Source organism: Mytilus edulis, chromosome 7, assembly GCF_963676685.1.
Source record: "Mytilus edulis chromosome 7, xbMytEdul2.2, whole genome shotgun sequence".
Classification (NCBI taxonomy): domain Eukaryota; kingdom Metazoa; phylum Mollusca; class Bivalvia; order Mytilida; family Mytilidae; genus Mytilus; species Mytilus edulis.
The window spans coordinates 39,141,582-39,161,414 of NC_092350.1; the positions used below are offsets into that span (position 1 = coordinate 39,141,582).

The 19,833-nt window shown below is 31.9% G+C and overlaps 1 protein-coding gene across 1 annotated transcript in view; it reads left to right on the forward strand.

Annotated features, from left to right (window-relative positions):
• Nucleotides 1-2,897: 2,897 nt before the first annotated feature.
• LOC139482675 (uncharacterized) overlaps nucleotides 2,898-19,833 on the forward strand; it is a 45,292-nt gene continuing 28,356 nt past the window's right edge. The window contains exons 1-14 of the mRNA XM_071266687.1: nucleotides 2,898-3,038; nucleotides 5,759-5,898; nucleotides 6,712-6,881; nucleotides 7,335-7,477; nucleotides 7,856-7,935; nucleotides 8,290-8,372; nucleotides 9,543-9,738; nucleotides 10,326-10,408; nucleotides 10,897-11,043; nucleotides 11,302-11,404; nucleotides 12,744-12,886; nucleotides 13,126-13,236; nucleotides 14,091-14,157; nucleotides 16,539-16,645. Of these exons, the coding sequence (XP_071122788.1) occupies nucleotides 2,977-3,038; nucleotides 5,759-5,898; nucleotides 6,712-6,881; nucleotides 7,335-7,477; nucleotides 7,856-7,935; nucleotides 8,290-8,372; nucleotides 9,543-9,738; nucleotides 10,326-10,408; nucleotides 10,897-11,043; nucleotides 11,302-11,404; nucleotides 12,744-12,886; nucleotides 13,126-13,236; nucleotides 14,091-14,157; nucleotides 16,539-16,645 (1,635 nt within the window). The 5' untranslated portion in view covers nucleotides 2,898-2,976. The remainder of the gene's footprint in view (nucleotides 3,039-5,758; nucleotides 5,899-6,711; nucleotides 6,882-7,334; nucleotides 7,478-7,855; nucleotides 7,936-8,289; nucleotides 8,373-9,542; nucleotides 9,739-10,325; nucleotides 10,409-10,896; nucleotides 11,044-11,301; nucleotides 11,405-12,743; nucleotides 12,887-13,125; nucleotides 13,237-14,090; nucleotides 14,158-16,538; nucleotides 16,646-19,833) is intronic.

Genomic DNA, 19,833 nt, shown 5'->3' on the forward strand with positions numbered 1-19,833 from the left:
ATGATAACAAATGGTTAATCATGGGGAAATCATTTGAGATTTGCACCAATAACAAAAGATAATGTATGTAGACTCTGATGAATCAATAAAAGGAGGGAAAATAAAAATCCGCTTCTTAAAACTTTATACCACAGGTCAGAATTGTATATTTGTTCCATGTAAACAGATATATTAATTAATAAGTAAGTCTCACCCAACTGAAAGCATTTAATATTGTTTTACTGTTTCTAAAGACTTTTCTTGAAAGTGGGCATTTGGTGATTCAATTTTTTTCGGAATGATTCGAAAATAATTGCTATTGTTTACTCTTGCATTAAAGGAATAATTGCATGCCTATTTCACAATTAAGACATTATTTCACTGACTTTTTATATTCCCTTGTGATGTTTTTTAACACTTGTGAAAATATCAATTACCAAACTTTGACCTCAAATTTTAAATAATGCACCATTTTTCAACTCTACGACCAGGCAAAATTTTAAGTTTAAACATTTCTCCAAACAAAAAATCTAAATTTAGCCTGCAGGTAGGGTGGTCCATTAAAGTTGAAAATTTACTGTCTAAGTCACTCCACTAATATTTTAAACGAGAAAAGAAGCTAAGAAGCAAGCTGTTAGCACACACATACAGAGAAAGAGAGAGAGAGAGAGGTCATTGTTTTCATATCATATCTGTCTTCTACATTAGTTTCTGGGGTTTGGGGGGGGGGGGGGGGGGGGGGTACTAGCGGTATATTAGATAAAGTCTTAGGAAAGTTTACATATCTATTTCGCAGCCATATATTTCAATCATCCTAACATAACTGAATAACAACATAAAAACAAATACCAAATACAAATTCAAAGACTTATTGATATGCGGAAAATGAACAAAATATCATTATATCAAATAATATAAATTCGCGTTTTGCCGAAAGCGGGAATTACGGATTAAAATATGTTTTGTATCGGATTGTCAAGAATGGCTTTTGGCAGTTTATCACTGAGTGTCAATTCATCTATATTCTTTGCTACACATTCTTTAATCATTAATGTAGATGAAGGATTTCAGTTAAGCGTAAAATACACGCAATTTTTTAATAATCTAACGACAGTTGCCACATGTGGAGGAGGATCTGCTTACCCTTCCGGAGCACATGAGATCACCCCCAGTTTTTAGTGGGATTTTGTGTTGCTGAGTCATTTAGTTTTCTATGTTGTGTCTTGTGTACTTTTTTTTGTGTTTGGTAGTCATGGCGTTGTAAGTTTATTTTCGATCTATAAGTTTGACTGTCCTTCTGGTATCTTTCGCTGTCTTTTAGATCGATAAGTAATCGAAATGATAAGAAAAATCATGAAATATGAGAAAAAAAAATCAATAATAACTTATGACCGAACAATTTTCGTGTCATACTAGATACATCAATATGTTTGATTATCATAACATCTCGTTTATGTATGACATGGATGACATATTATCAACTGACCAATACATTTTAATATGAACGGTGTTGTCATTAACTTGTAAACTATTTTCAAAGCATTTGGCCGAGCTGGATAATTGTCTTGTATGCCCTGTCTGTAACTCAAGGTATTTTGTAATATTTTTAAACAGCATTGTTATCCTACATTCATATGCTTAGTTGGTTTATTTTTTTTGGGGGGGGGGGGGGGGCGGAATTAGAATTTAATGTTGAAATATCAGAGTTAATTGTAGTTATATTTTGGAAATCTCTACTTCTTCCTTTTGGTGTATGACAATCATTCCACAAGTTAAGGCTTACATGATAAGTCATTGGAAATAATATTTTAAAAAAGAAAACATAACATACAAAAGAAAACAAGCAACAAGAAAAAAGACCAAAAACAATTTAAAATGTTTAACTGCATTTAAATGAAATAATTTTCATACTCGTAACGTTTTAATACGAAGAATCTTGTTTTATGAACAGTATAAGAAATATTCGTAGATTTTAACATTTTGTTATTCGATCGTCACTGATGCGTCTTTTATAGAAGAAACGCGCGACTGGCGTTAATATAAAATTTCAATCCTGGTATCTATGATGAGTTTATGTCCTGTTGCCAAAAAAGCAGAAAATGTCACTGTTTTCCAACAATATTGACATTTGTTTGTACACTAGATACACATCAATATGATAGATTTATATATCATAATATCTCGTTTTGAGACGACATATATTATCAACTATCAAAATTATTCTCTACTTTTAGTTCTTATAAAAAGAAGAGAAAGGTTTATCAAGAGAAGAATAATGGTGATGTTAAAATAGAGGCAACGGTAGTATACCGCTGTTTAAAAGTCATTAATCGATTCAGAGAAAAACAAATCCGGGTTACAAACTAAAACAGAATGAAACAAATCAACTATAACAGGAAAAAACGAAAAAACAGAACCACTGAAGTGCACAAAAAAAAACCACACACCCGACAACGTAACATACTTAGAAACAAACTATTAGATAACAACTGTCCTATTCATGACTTGGTACAGGACAATTTTAGAAAAACATGTGGGTTGAACCTGGTTTTGTAGCTAACCAAACCTCTCTATGACAATATTAAAATAAAACAACTAATGTTACATTTAAGTTACATTTATGCATACTTCAAGAAAAATCAATGTAGCACTTGCAGTGAAAAGAGTACATACAAAGCCGTTGTTTTCTTAATTCTTTGATTTTATTGTATTTAAAAGTTTATATTTTATAGAATCTAATTTCATACGCAAAATATTGTTTTATAAGAAATTTTCGTTGAATTATTTTCATTTTGCAAAAAAATAAATACATCACTGACAGAAAAGGTCATTGTTTTCCTACAATCTGGCCGTTTGTTTGCTCATTATCATGCTATATAGACATCACTAAAATTGATAAACTATTTTATCTCATAGATACATTATCAACTGTCCAATAAGTATAAATATATACTGTGTTGTCAATAACTTGTAAACTGATGCTCTTGAAAGAATACGATGGATTCAAAGCATTTGGCTGGGCTGGATAATTGTATTGTATGCCCTGTCTGCAACTCAAGGTATTTTGTCATCTTTTAACATGTTTAAACAGTATTGAATCTCACATTAATATGCCTCTACCATTTGTGTATTACAACTATTCCACAAACTTACACGATACGTCATTGCAAATAACGCTATAAAAGATAAAACAAAATATAAAAAAAAACCAAATAAACAAACGATCAAGCTAATGGAAAATATTTATCTGTATGTAAATTAAATTATTTTGGACTCGGAATTTATTTTTGAACAGACACTTAAAAAGGTTGAAATGAGCAAAATTTTTGACAAAGGAACGTAAACAAATATACACATGCATATATCGTAATTAGCGAAAATAAAACCTACGAAAAGAACCAAAAAATATTTCAATGACTGTGTTACGTATACAACTTCATACTTGTGCTTTAACTTTAAAGTATGAGGTGAAAGAAAATAAATGGTTTCATAATAAACATGCGATATGTATGGTAAAATGGTTTTGTAACTTCTAATGATAACAGCAGTCTCCGATAATAAAGTCTTCAATAAAAGCATTTATCAATTTGAAATCAGTAATGACGGGAATTATTGAAATACCCTTAAGTATTTAGTGTTCTTTCTAAATTGTAAAATAAAATTGAGAATGGAAATGGGGAATGTGCCAAAGAGACAACAACCCGACCATAGAAAAAAACAACAGCAGAAGGTCACCAACAGGTCTTCAATGTAGCGAGAAATTCCCGCACCCGGAGGCGTCCTTCAACTGGCCCCTAAACAAATATATACTAGTTCAGTGATAATGAACGCCATACTAATTTCCAAATTGTACACAAGAAACTAAAATTAAAATAATACAAGACTAACAAAGGCCAGAGGCTCCTGACTTGGGACAGGCGCAAAAATGCGGCGGGGTTAAACATGTTTGTGAGATCTCAACCCTCCCCCTATACCTCTAGCCAATGTAGAAAAGTAAACGCATAACAATACGCACATTAAAATTCAGTTCAAGAGAAGTCCGAGTCTGATGTCAGAAGATGTAACCAAAGAAAATAAACAAAATGACAATAATACATAAATAACAACAGACTACTAGCAGTTAACTGACATGCCAGCTCCAGACTTCAATTAAACTGACTGAAAGATTATGATTTCATCATATGAACATCAGGCACAATCCTTCCCGTTAGGGGTTTAGTATCATACCATCATAACATATATGAGAAGAACATAACCCGTGTCATGCCAACAACTGGTTTTTGAATAAATGTGTTTAGTTCCGATGCAAAGACCCTATAGTGTGTTTATTTATAAAACGTTAGCGCTAAAAGGAATACAATTTTTCTCAACCTTTTAGTTCTAAATAAAAAAAAGTTGATATAGATAACTGAACAATAACGAGATTATCAAATACGATTGCGTCAAATAGAAAACGACTTTATGCAAGTGCATGTATACATGTAAATATTAAAGAATTTGATTGATTTATTAACATTTAAATACGAAGTAAAAGATGGATTTTGGCCTCTTTTGTAGGGTTCTTATAACAACCAAATTTTCAAATAGTTACAAACTTTCCGTAGAGATGTTTTATTTGCCCGAAATATGTTAACAGATATATTGATATTTTAAAAGGTTTAATTCTATCTGACGCAACTTATATATATATATGATAGGCATAACGATCAGATTAATTTTATTGAGACAGCCTCAAAATAAAGGGTAATATACATAATTTTAAAGTCAGTATACCCAAGTAAACTCATATGATGCTTGTAAATTCAAATGGAAGTATAGTCAGACTCAGACCCAAAACCAAAAAAAAAGCGATAGCAAGTCGTTCTGATTTTGATGTTTTGCCCGATATGCTACCAAGAAGTAAGTTTCACAAGCAACCTGAATGATGACATACCATGAGTAATATCAAATGTTGATTAAATGTCATAATAGTGTAAACAGTGAGCAGTAAACCTCACCTAATGAGTTACTTCTGTTCTTGAAAAGAGTTCTACTGAGAAAAGTTTATAAATATATGGTTCTGATAACGGTGTATATGGAGTCAACAATAACACAGAAAAATTAATCAATAAATGATTTTCTATAAAAACGCAAAATATCATTTATACTACTATACGACTCATTTTGTGTGTAGATTTGGTATCAATTTACTATCTAGTAGATACCAGTATTACTGGGTTGTATGATAAATTGGAACAACATAGATATAATTCTTACCAACCGTCATATATTTTCACTCTATTTATCAGTTGATAGTTCAATTTTTGTTACTAGTTATTGATATTTTGTGCTTCAACAATTTCATATGTTGGTTTATCTTATTTTCTGTTTGTGTTACGTAATTCTGTATCGTATTTCTGTTTGTTTTATTTATTATTTGTCTTGTTTTGGGTTTCTTTTTTATAAAAAGAGAGAAAGATTAAATCATTTATATCACTGCAACACAGTGGGTTTGCTCACATATCATTATCATATTATTAACTTTTTACTTACCTATTTTCCAGACTGTTGACCATTTTCTATTAAAGTAACATGCAAACTTCAAAATCAAAAGTCTGCATACCCGTCTTTTTTATTTAATTATTTGTTTTTATTAAAAAAAAAATAATATTTGAGTAATATAATTTCATACGAAGAATATTGTTTTATGCTTGTTATAAAAACTTTTCGTTGAATAAGTATAAGTCCTGCATAAAAAGGTGCATGCTAATTATCTGCTGTTTTGTTTTTTTTATTACAGACATTTGTTTAGAAATGACAAAGTTAAGGCAGGAGTGTTTGCAGCCAACTGTGAGAGTTGTGGACATTTCATTAAATTTCGTTTGAAATCTGATATCAACTCTAAAATTACTGTAACTATTAATGGACAGCAGTACACAGGTAATGTAAATGTACTTATTATGTAAGCATATATACTCATATAATAAAATTAACGGTATCAATTTTCTTGCACCAGATGCGCATTTCGACAATACATGTCTCTTCAGTGATGCTCGTGGCCAAAATTTTTTGAAATCCAAAGCTTATATAAAAGATGAACTATTCCCAAGACAACACAATTTCTCATTTGAGTAATCATTAAGAAGTGCTACAAAATATTTCTAAATTAAGTCTTTTTACTTGAAATGACACAGATTCATAAAAATGTAACAAATTTTCCATAACCTGGTCCATACAAGGCTTTTAACTTTTTAAAAATTCATAATGAAAATACATTTCTTTGGAAGGAGTTGTTCCCTTTTCTATAAATGTGTGCAAAACAAAAATATCTGTTGTTTTAAACCCAAAGCCGAACATTTACGTGAATGATATGTATGTTATCAACATTTTAACTGAGGTGTCAACCAAGCGTTGACACAAGAATAATCGAAATCCGGTCAAAATGAACCACACAACACATAATTATTCAACCAATTCATCAAATCTGAATAAAATCATGCTCAGACAAGAGGGATCAACAAACTCATTATAGATACCAGGATTGAAATTTTATATTTACGCCAGACGCGCGTTTCGTCTACAAAAGACTCATCAGTGACGCTAAATAATTGAAAACGATATCATACTATCTTTCATTGCCTGTCTTGATTCAAAGAAAAGCTTTGGGATGTTTTTGTATGCATACTTTAAAACATTTATAAAATCTCACAAATTCAATATAATTTATTGGGTGTACTTGTTTTCTAATTATAGTTGGAAATGAATATCCGCCATCAACTAAACTTAACACGTACTTACGGAAAGAGAGGATCTCTGTCGGAACCAAAGTGATGTGTCATGAAGGCGGCTGTGGTATCTGTCTTGTGGAGGCAAAGTTATATGAACCGATGTCTGATACAAAGAAGAGTTACCCAATCAACTCTGTAAGGATGAATTATCTTTTCTTTCTGATATGAATAAAAGAAGATAATTGTTATATTACACACAAACAAAACAAAACAATAATTATTAAAACACTTTTTAATATCATTATTTTGTATGTTAGTTGTTATACTAATCATATAGATACTATTCTCAAATTCCAAACGCTGACTCTTTATAGCCAAAATCAACTCGACAGCTGTGGTGTATATATCACCGACTGATATAAAATTGAACCAATATTTCCAAAAAATCATAAATGATATTAACATAAAACGACATTTATTGCAAATATCACCCCAAAAAAGATTTTAAAGTGAACAGAACCGAATATAGCAATATTGCTGAATTGACGGATAGGTTAAAACATTTTTTTATTATCAGGTTTCATTTCTTTAAATTACGTATGATTTATATATGTGTCTACTTAACATATATTTTTTTGAATTTTACAGTGCCTTTGTCCATTATTCATGTGTGATGGGTGGGAGATAACTACCATAGAAGGTATAAGTGACGTTATCCCTAAACGTCTAGCCAAATACAATGGTTCACAGTGTGGATTCTGCAGTCCTGGTCAGGTCATGAATATGCATGCGTAAGTGAATCAGCTTTTTATACATTTGAATCAATATACACGCATAGGTATAGCTACATTGTATACCACAATTAAGTTATAATACGGTTTACTAATTTGAATGATGTTATATCTCTTGTTTAAAAGAATGCCCACTGCTTAATTAAATTCTGCTTTTAATTTCTACATGACACCAGCAATTTGCTGCTTAAAATTATTAATGGTTGAATAATTTCGTCGTATTTCCTACTTATGAATTAAAAGGATGCATCGTGTCAGTTTTTGTCGAATCCCCTCTTTTGAATTTACATTTGAATTCGGTATTTTTGTTATACCTTTTTCACTCTGTTTTCGCCTGTATCAGCTAATACGTTTGCATTAACAAAAATCCCTTTTCAGATTATTAGAACAAAACGAGGGAAACGTTTCAATGAAACAAGTGGAGGATGCTTATGATGATGTTATTTGCAGATGTACTGGTATGTGAATATCAAAACATAAACGTATTAGACAGATTTCGATTTAAGTTTGAAAAAAACAAATTTGTTAATTACTTAAAATGAGCTTTGAGCCAGCATTTAGTGAATACCAGAACGCGTTTTGCTAATTTGTATTGATATTTATGGAATATTGATAGATAGTCTCATTTCAAACCAAAAACAAACTGGCTTATATTTTCAAGAAGTGAATTTGAAATGAATTTGTAGTGTTATCTCTATTATTACGAACGGATAAAAACTATGTATCTGGCATTTATAGTAGCATAACCATATACACAAAATATTTATTGGTATAATTTGTTTTTCCTTATTGGATTTTTAAAATCTTTACAGGTTATCGACCAATATTGGATGCCATGAAATCATTTGCACAAGACTCTCCAGATTTGAAGAAAACAACAACTGTAGATATTGAGGTAAACATACGTATTGAAAAATCAGAAGCAAGTCACTCTGTTAAAATCAAAATTTTGAATTTATAAGATAGCAGTTAGAAATACTACTTCTACGAAGGGGTTAATTGACCTTCACAAACGGGGGTCTTGTACCATCATTGATAAAACAAAATTAACGATGATACACTGCAAACTAACAAACCTTTCTAGATGATTACATATCCAAAAACCACAGCGCGATTGATTGTAAATGCGAGGAAAAAAATACCAAAAAAACATTCAAAATTATTATTCGAAAACAACATGTGAATGTCATTGCAAAAACAAAGAAAAAAAAATAAAAATAGAAAAAAAAACATTATGCAAAACGGAACATAGAAAACCAATGATTAGGCATAATGAACCCACCAAAAAACAAGAGTGGCTCAGGTGCTAATGAAGGATAAGAAGATCATGTTCCACATTTGCCAACCGTCGTGTGGCTTGTGATCGTATAGACCTGATGATAGGTCTCAATCGGTAGATCACATTCGTGGAAACGAGTGTGATGTGGCTACGAAAATAAATGAAACTGATCATCTGTGAAACGGTCAACCAAGGCGTGAGTTAAAACTTCATCACTTAAAACTTTTGTTTAAAAAGTTGTAATTTAACAACATATCTGACGTATTGGCTATTTTACGGCAGTTTAAAACATTCTAAAACGAAATGAGTAATGCTCACTGTCATGTATACAAAAACATTATTAATTCAAGCGTATTCGCCTTAAAATATGTATATGTTTTGTTTACCTTTATATATTGATACATATGCTTGTTGAACGTGTTAAGCATTTTAAGAAGAACGTATAATTTTCACCCCAAATGACTTTTTTGAAACACTAAGGATTTTCTTATCCCAGGCATAGATAACCTTAGCCGTATTTGGCACAACTTTTTGGAAATTTGGGTCCTCAAAGCTCTTTAACTTTGTATTTGTTTGGCTTTATAACTATTTTGATCTGAGCTTCACTGATGAGTCTTATGTAGACGAAACGCGGGTCTGGTGTATTAAATTATAATCCTGGTACCTTTGATAACTGTTTACACTTGCTTGTTTTTGTATCACTTATTGAGATATATCTTGATATCTTGTAAGAAATATCTCTTTACTGTACACATCCGATTGTATTTATTCTAAAATTTACAATAGGAGCTAGGAAAGACATATTGTCATAAAACTGGTAAGCGTTGCCATGGTGAATGTCATCCACGAAAAGGACAACAACTTCAAATTGTGGGAAGTGATACTGTATGGTATAGACCTGACACATTTGATCAACTTTTCAAAATATTAGCAGACAACTCTGGAAAGAAAACCAGGATGGTGTTTGGTAACACGGGACAAGGTACTAAAGGGGGATTAGCATTCATGAAGAAATCTCAATATCTCAAAAACTTAAGATAAAAGTAAATAGCACCAAAAACTCTTATTGACGTACAAGTACAAAGTGATTGATCTGAAAATTTAAAGACAAAATTTAACATTTGACAAAGCAGAATAACACATTACAAATTTCAATCGTCCGAATTAATTTTCTGGATTTACCTTCATAAGAAACGCTCAAAGTCGAATATTAGAAAGCTAATGATGTACAATAACATAAATAGTTAAATAGCCATATTACCAAAAAGGACATAGAATTACTAGCTAACTTCATTTTGAGGTCAACTTTGCCTGAGGAGTTAAAACCTTAGTTCCTTAACCATTTCTGTGACTTTTAGAAAGGTTTGTTATAAATCATGTCAATACAGAAGTACTGACTACTTATGCAAGTAACAATAAGAACACTGCATGAAGAAATCATTGGAATATTTTAAAACTGAAATTGTATTTCATGTTCACTAATTGTGAAACTTATTCGTGATAATAGTCAATTTTGAAGAAAATTGAAATCTGTATGAATTGATCTAAAGTTGTATACATTACATTTAGGGATATACAACCAAGAGCTAGATATGGCTGGGTTTGATGTCCTGGTTGATATCAGAGGAATACAAGGCTTATACAGTGTAAATGTAAGTCAGATTTTTCGTTTTGGAAACATTAAAATGCATAACATAAAAATTTAGTGGGATAGCACTTCTCTTGAGCTCGTTCGTTACATATCGACGAGTACACTAACGACGGTTGTATAATTTAAATCACAATGCTGAGGAACCACATATTTTCTATTAACTTGCTAATCATCTATTACAAATATCACAAGAATATTGTTAACTTACATAACTCATGTGATAACTTGGGAAACATTTATTTGATTTTTTCAGCATTGAGAAATGCTGTGCACTAAGCGACTCATTGTCGCAACATCTTGATGTCTCACTGTTGATTTTAATTTTGTATAATTTTGAATTTACCTTTTATACTACTAATCATACATAAGCATATTGTGTATTTTTTCACTTGCATTATTATATATTGTCGATATTTAAGGTATGTTGTCAACAGTCAGTATATATATATATTAAGCCAGTGTTTAATTCCCTGTTTTTTTCCGTTTTAGTTTGATCCTACAATTGTTTTAGGAGCAGGTTTGTCTATTACCCAGTTAATAGATATCTTTACCAGATCCCAATCAACACCTTCCTTCGGATATCTAGCAAACATCAAAGATATGCTAATGAGAGTAGCTGGTAGATCAGTGCGCAGTGTAAGTTGTTTATAGCTCATTAAAATGTAAACTTCAACTTATTTTTTCTAAATTTTCGCAAATTATATGTTAGGATAAAATGTTTGAAAATTTGCTAATCACAGACATGTAAAGACATATATAATTACATATATGTCTTTCGAAAATGATAAATTAACGACATAATCCCTGTTGAAGTGTTTGACAACCATATATCTTCTTATTCTATCGATTAATTGCAAATATTTTTCTTTTATTTCCAATTTATAAATTAAACAGATGGCCTCTTGGGCGGGTAACCTCATGTTGAAACATCTTCATCCAGAATTTCAGTCAGATGTCTACGTTTCTTTGGAAGCAGCTAATGTTAAACTTATAATAGGTAAGCTATCTTTTTTCACAAACAGATTCTTATTGAAAAAAGATGAGTATGGTTTACTTCTATGACACCGCAAACCAACACAGAAAAACAAGGAAAAAACCTAAATATTGTTAAATAAAGAGTTTGCAACAATAGACGAATGTTCATATCATATCACGACAAATATTGTCCATATAATTTCTAGATGTAATGTTATTTGTTTGAAGTCCAATTGTTGTCAAATCTGAATATGAATTACTATATAAAAGAAGAGGTTACTTAATAGAAACAAGTAAAATTTCTTTTAAAAGTAAAGCAAAATTTTGTCTACTGGATACAAATAAATTCATTATGGTTAGCTATGTTCACCAATGCCAAACTCATGAAACATTTGCATAATTTAAAATCAAAGTGCCGTTCACACCAAAAATAAAACTCGAAAATAACAGTATGATGATTGCTCTTAACATTTGTTCGTTTATTACTATGTACATAGATTAGGCCGTTTGTTTTCACGTTTGAATTGTTGTACATTTTTCATTTTGGGGCCTTTTATAGCCGACTATGTGGTATGGACTTTGGTATTTATTATAGGCCGTACGGTGAACTTTTGTCTCTTGTAAAGAGATGTCTCATTTGCAATCATACCACATCTCTTTTTTTATATTGATTGGTTGACACGGTAAGAGTATCATGCAGTTATGTATTCACCGACCACCACTTTCAGTTGAATTATTACAATCCTTAAAATTGTGGATTAGATGTGAAATATAAGAACATAAAACATGTCACTAGTAATTTGAGACAGAGACATATCGTATCATTTGACAGAGCCTAAGACAAGGAATCCTAAAGTGAGCACATCTTGTATATATTTATACATAGAATTAATGTGGAGAAGAGAATAATATAAAATTAGAAATGACTCTTAATGGTTATCTTTATATAATGTATATATTTAGCTATAATACTATGAAACTACAACAAGTCTTTACTATTATGTGTTGACATAAGCTTAAAAAATCATATTACCCAGTATTGTCCAGTATTACCTGGGAGTATTGCCCAACCTGGGAAAACCCGGACGGGTAATACTTTGCCAACCCTGTTTGATAGTATGTATATTTCAACTTTATGAATGAAACACATACAGTGGAAATTGGCCTTACCTCCGTCTGGTCAGAATAAATACAAAAATAAACGTTTTTATAAGAGACGACAAAAAATATCAAAATATGCTGCATTAGTCTCAAATAATATTAAACAGTGAGGGCAACTTAAAATTCAATTAGAGTACTTCATTTTTTGTGGAATATTACACATATAAGCATATTTGCTTATTATTTTTGTCACTTTCAAGCGAATAGTGCTGGTTCTAACACGATACCTATCAGCCAGTTCCTTAAGACAGATATGACAAACAAAGTGATAGTTGCCATGGAGGTACCAGCTATGACTGACGATTACATTGTCAGACTATATAAGGTTGCTCAAAGGGCAGAGGTCAGTAGTTAATTAGCTATTTCAAAATAAATAATCCCATCAAAGTAATTACATAGTATTTCTATATAGAATCACAAACTTATTTTACAAATCGCAGTAGTCTTTATATAGATCAAATGTGGATAGAATGTTTGAATTAAATTTTCAAAACGTAAAAAATGAACTTATGTTACATGTTAACTTCCTGATAAAACTTATTTCGTATTATATATGAACTATTCTTTTTCATACTTTTACAGAACTCACATTCCTTTGTTAATGCTGGTGTTAGAATGAAAGTTGACACAAACAATAAATTTCTAGTGATGGAAAAACCTTGCATTGTCTTCTCTGGAATTTCCAAAGATTTTGTAAGAAAACATATTGTTACTTAGTATATGCAAAACCCTGTTAAAAAATAAGATTGACAATTAAACACCTATTCACCTGTTATCAAAAAGTAAAATAACAAAAATACCGCACTCCGAGGAAAGGTCTAAACTGGAAGTACCTAAACGAAAGGCAACATCAAAAGCTTAAACACATCAAAAGAATGGGTAACAACTGTCATATTCCTGAATAGGTACAGACTGGTGAATCAAACCTGGTTTTATAGCTAGCTTAACCTCTCACTTGTATGACAATCGCATAAAAAATCCAAAAGACATGAAATACGTTTGTATGAATCAAAATAATTAGAATGAACTGAACATATATATATAAATTGCACAGAGGAACACGCTTTCAGATGCAAGTAGTGCATGTTTGAGTAACTAACTGGTCTCTAGCAAATTAGTTGTAATAAACGTAGTTTACTGAGTTTACAATCTCATAAATCCACTAAGAGGATACAAATTGAATCAAGGTTAAAATGTAAGATTGAGCGAATCGAATGAACTCCAAAATGAAAATATTACTTATAATTTCGAGCGTCATTAGCGCTTTTCTGACTTAATCTTTTTCTGGAATATTTAATCTTAAAGATTTGAAAGCTTTGGATGAATATATATAGAGCAAGACCGGACTCGTCGATGGGGTAAGCGTTTTATATACGCCATGCATACCTCACCCACCCGGTAAATACATATTATAGCTTTTATCAGCTTATTTTCGTCAGTTAAGCACATGTAGAAATCAAGATAAATGAAATTTTTAACAAAAATCATTGATCTCTCATCTACCCGAACCCTGTGATGAAAATTATATAATAACTCTAATTTTTAAGATTCATGCAGTGCAGACAGAAACTTACCTTGCAGGCAAATCATTGATTGACCCATCTGTAATACAAGGTAAGATGTGTCTCACAACATACCTATAAAAAAGAAGATGTGATACGTTTGCCAATGAGACCAAAACGACACAGAAATTAACAACTATAGGTCACCGTAGGGTCTTCAACAATGAGCTCAGCCAATACCGCATATTCAGCTATAAAAGGCCCCGAAAAGACATGTAAACCAATTCAAACGAGAAAACTAACGGCCTAACATGTAAACGCTAGTTTAGAGTACGGGTATAATACTGACAGATATATACAGAGAATTAGGAATTCACTACCTCTATCAAATCTAATGTTAGCCATTGCATTGATGAGTCTCATGAAGACACAAATGATCATCTAGCGTACCAAAGCCTTTGTTCGTTCTAATGCTTATTATTTCGGATTGTTTTGTTTTTCCTTTGGTACATGCTAAGACACTAAAGACTAATAATTTACAGTGTACTGTAATAAACTAGGTGTCTGTCTTAAAGATAAGCATACTGTAGTGAATAATTCAAATATTCAGGAGTATTTTAACAATGTTCCAATCTTATAATTAGCTAATATTTCAGTTCTATCATGTACAGCTTTTGTTTATTAATTTTATAAATTTACTGTTTGCAAAAGTATAAATTATTCTAAATGATAAGGATGTTCTGGTAACTAACAGAAAACCCTGGCCGTTTTTGGCACAACTTTTTTGATCTTTTGGTCCTCGATGCTGTTCGACTTTGTGTGCTTGTTTCGGCTTTCAAACTTTTGTATCTGGGCATCACTAGTAGATCTTGTGTGGATAAAATGCACTTCTGGTGTATTAAAATTTTCAACTTGTTGCCTTTTGTTGGCTGTTGTTCGTGTGTTTCTTTGTCAATTGTATTCTCCAATTTATTTATATTGTAGTCCTGTAATGTTGAGTTGTCATCTTAATGTTATATTTCACATGGCTATAAAAGGGGAGGTTTGGCATGCCACAAAACCAGGTTCAACCCGCCATTTTTTCTTTAAAAATGTCCTGTACCAAGTCAGGAATATGGCCATTGTTATATTATAGTTCGTTTCTGTATGTGTTACATTTTAACGTTGCGTCGTTTGTTTCTCTTATCTTTTAGTGTAAATTCACATTGCGATAAGATGTGTCACGGTACTTGTCTATCCCAAATTCATGTATTTGGTTTTGATGTTATATTTGTTATTCTCGTGGGATTTTGTCTATTGCTTGGTCCGTTTCTGTGTGTGTTACATTGTAGTGTTGTGTCGTTGTTCTCCTCTTATATTTAATGCGTTTCCCTCAGTTTTAGTTTGTTACCTCGATTTTGTTTTTTGTCCATGGATTTATGAGTTTGAACATCGGTATACTACTGTTGCCTTTATTTATATATCCAGCAAGTACATGTAACTGCAGGTAAATACAAAATTAAGGGAATCCCATGATCTACAAAAGGAGCGACGACAGGGTAAGCGACTTATGTTATGCATGCTTCACCCGCTTTGTGAATCTATGTAAAAAAAATGTCATCATCGGAAAACAAAACACGAAATTTACATATACAGATCAGACCAATGTTCTCCTATCTAAAGATCATAGACCACAAAGACATGTGGTTTGTTATTTTAGACACCTACGTATCGGTCAATTTGTAATTATGGCCGTAAAACTTATTTGTAAAACTTATTTGGTGTCGAGTTCAATCGTTCTTCCTCATGCCACTGTTGAAACAGGTTTTGTGTAAGGTATACGCGGCTATGTATACAGACTGTACGGCGGAAACATGCACGAGCTTAATATATATATTTGTGTATGGAAACGCCATACGAAAGCGCAGATTGTATGATATATTGACAATTGTTGAGATGTAATCACGACTTTGTCATAGATTCTAGTTTGAAATCCTCTGTCTGTATTAGAATCACAGAAAAGATCAACACCTCCTAGTTTCGGTAATATTCATGATTTAATGTTTACTGGAATATATGAGATGCTAGGTCTCACTGAAATGTTGGTTAGTGAATGATAGGGCATCATCAATGTATCTCAAAGAAAACTGAAAATAACTTGCAAGATGCTTTTTCTTTTTGTATCCGTGAACTAAACCTAAAGTGTGTCTGTAAGTTGATTGGCTATGCCATGCGATATTTTTGGCTAATATCTCTCAACGTTACTAATTGCTATATGTGGACGATAGACTAGAGATATCGGTGGTTAGTATTTTACATCCTTGAAATAAAGGTCTCTGATGCACTCTTGTGATTAAAATCTTTAATAAAATAGGTTCGATCTATGTATTAGAATTGCCGGTGCAATGTGATCGTAGAAGTAATCAAAAAGTGGTTTATAAAACAAGTGCATGAATTCAGAGATGATGCGGTTTATTGAGATTAATGATTTTAAATTATTTATTTTATCTGCAGGCGCATTGACTACTCTTGCATCTGAAGTAAATCCAGATCCAAACATTGATGCTGTTGAGCCTAGTGTCGCATACAGAAAGAACGTAGCAATAGGATATCTTTACAGTGTAAATAATTTTATAATTTACCTTTCTACATATGCATCGCAGCGATATAGCCTTTTCTACTGATGCAGCGTAAAGCAATTACTAATCAATCATTCTACCTGTGCCTATGTTAAGTTATTACCGTGACTTTTCTACTGAAAACTGCAAAAGAATTTAAAACTGATTAAATCTATGTTGCATATTAATTTTTATTATTATTTGGTAAAAGTATAATTACTATATCTTCATTTGTTTTTGTATCAAAGAAAATAGAAAAAAAGCCAACTATTCATGATTTAACGAATGATTAAATTACTCTACCATGTAAATAGAGTATGTTAAATCGATCATCAAACTTAGTGTTAATTCTAGCAAATTTAACACAAAACGCCTGAATTCGGTTTTCTACTTTCAATATGGTGATTCACGGTGGGTATGGTTGTCCTGCGAGAGAACGTACTGTGCTGGTGATTCGGTCCTGACGGGTGCTGGTGATCAATGAAAAAATGTAAACAAAGACGAAAATGATGATTTTTGACGTTTTCACTCATAAAAAATGGAAGAAAACAGTTGAGATTTTTCAATTTCGTTTCTTATGGGTTCATATATAAACCATTAAAAAATTTACCCTCTAAACTGTTTCAGTAAGCGTAACACAAAAATGCTCATTTTCAGAAAATCTCGAACTGAAAAAATAAAACAAAAATGCTCATAGAGTCCGCTTTCTATACCGCAATCCACACGACAAAACAATTTTGTGAAAAAACATTGCAATTTCTTAAAATTTAGCATTTTCTCAATTTATGCATGTCCTGATACTGTGCTGGTGGGTCCTGTCATTGTGCTGGTGGGTCCTGATACGGTGCTGGTGATTTTGGATAAGAAGTTGGTCATATTTGAAACAAATGTTACAAAATCAATAAAATTGGGCAGATAATTGTTGCCAACAGGATCTATGACTCCTATTTTAGCTCTTGTGCATCCATTTGGCTGTTTAATATGTGTTTTCAAATGATCTTAACTTGTATTACATAATAACATAAAAGGGCAACATCTTTCGTCCAATATCAGATAACAATATATAGTATCTAAAATAAGTTAAAAATTCCACAATACTATATAATTCATTTTATGTGTCAATTTGTTCGAAAAAAGTCGAAAAGAAGAGAGTTTAAGTTAATGTCATGATTATCTGTCGCTTTCTAGATCTATGCTTAGCATTTATTTCAGATGACATGGACTCCTCACCCTGATGACCCTGCTGCCTTTCATAACTTCATCCGTATACATATATTAATAGATAAACGAAAGGCTGCAACTGGTATTTTTGTATTTAAAATGATTCGTTGTAACGAGAATATTTGTGGTGAATGGAAACTGTGAGGGTCAAAATCTTAAATTGCTTATAAATGTTGCTGGACCTAGTTTCGTTATCTGATCCGAATTTTCTGAAATGTGCAAGGTAGATAGACATTTTGATTTGTTTACTCGGTAATGAACCCTTGTGTTGATCCCATGGTGAACATAACAAAAATCTCTGTACAAAGGTCTGTGAATTTTCTACAAAAATAGTGATTTTATTTTCACTAAATTCTCTTTTTTCTACTAAATACAATAATGAACTATAATAAATAATAATGCTTTGCAAGAAGTTTCCCCTTGATATATGCACATTTCGTAATTGACATTGTCATAAACCGTACACGAAAAGATAAAATATTGATATAAGTACTTAATTTGCATCTTTGAACCCCCATCCCGGCTTGTTTTTTAGGAGCCTGGGGTGTCTAAAAATGGTCGATTACAGACAGCCGAGTACGCATTTTACTTTCCAGGCGTGTTTATGTTTTTTAAATATAAATTAAGGCTTCATTTTAATATAATAATTCTATGAATTCACAATATAAAAAAATGCAGAAAAAAAATGAATGAAGTGAAATATCTTAGTAAGGAGTCATAACTACAGAGATGGTGTGTTTGACACACAAAACTTAAAAGCTTAGTGATTGTAATGGCCTGACCATTAAGTATAACCGACGATTGGGCTCAAGCAGAAAAGACAATCAGGTGCTGATACTTTAATCAAGAGTCAATCTAACAAATGGTAAAAAGCTGAAAAACAAATAAAATACAATTTTACAATGTGTTCAATTAATGTTATTAAAACGAAATGTCAAAGGTAATAGATAGCACAGTCCGTTGAATCCGAGAAAATGTTGTACTTTCAAGAGCAGTTAAATTTCCAGTGTTTCACGGAGAGAATGTTCAAATATGTATAGAGTAATTTGAAGGCTTCAAAAACAATGTTGTAAAGTTAACTCACTCTGTGGTTAGCCACGAATTGTGTCCTAGATGACGTTTGTCCTTTGAAAAGTTCTCCAGAACTGGTATGACCTTGCAATGTTCGGTTTGAGATCCGTGTGAGCAGGGGAAAGGTAGCGATGATACGATGTTTTAATGTTCTTATCAGGTTAAAGATGAATAATCCTCCTAGACTGGAACACATAAATAGATTAAGAATATAATCAAACGAACTGTATAAATTACGGAACGGTGTAACAGAATACTCCCCGTCTGATGTCTATCTGATATCACTTTTCCATAAGTTTTTCGAATATGTATACAAGATTTACACAAATGAATTAATCCCAATATAAATTGAATATATACAGGTGAAATGTCCACTATTTCGTGTGAGAAATATCAGATCTCAACGATTTTTCACTATAAAGGTTCCTAATAAGTACGTTCCACGTGAAACTGGGAAGGCACAGTTTTTTGTCCTTTAGAAGAAGGGTGTCTCGGACGACATTGTTGTGTTCTGTAGAATGTTCTATTACTGCTGTATCGATAATGGGAACTGTTTTCTCCAACGTAGTTAGACGGCGATGACGATCGAAGATAGATCGAAGTATAACAAGAGTTAGTAGTTGGTTGTCTTCCGATTTGGCGATATGACACATCTTTGTGAGTATCAGACGAAATTAGGCGTTTCGTCATAACGTCCAATCCTGCAGATCTAGTCGCTCTATCTGTAGAGTGGCGTCCTCTATGTTTGATTTTGTCGTAGTAATGTCCAAGAAAAGGTGTTACTCTGTGACGATGTCCAGATAAGACTACTGGTTCCTTTTCACTTATATTCAAGTCAGATTTGACAATACTGCTTCCTCCTCGTAAAAGACGTTGCTCATGCAATGGCAGATTGAGAT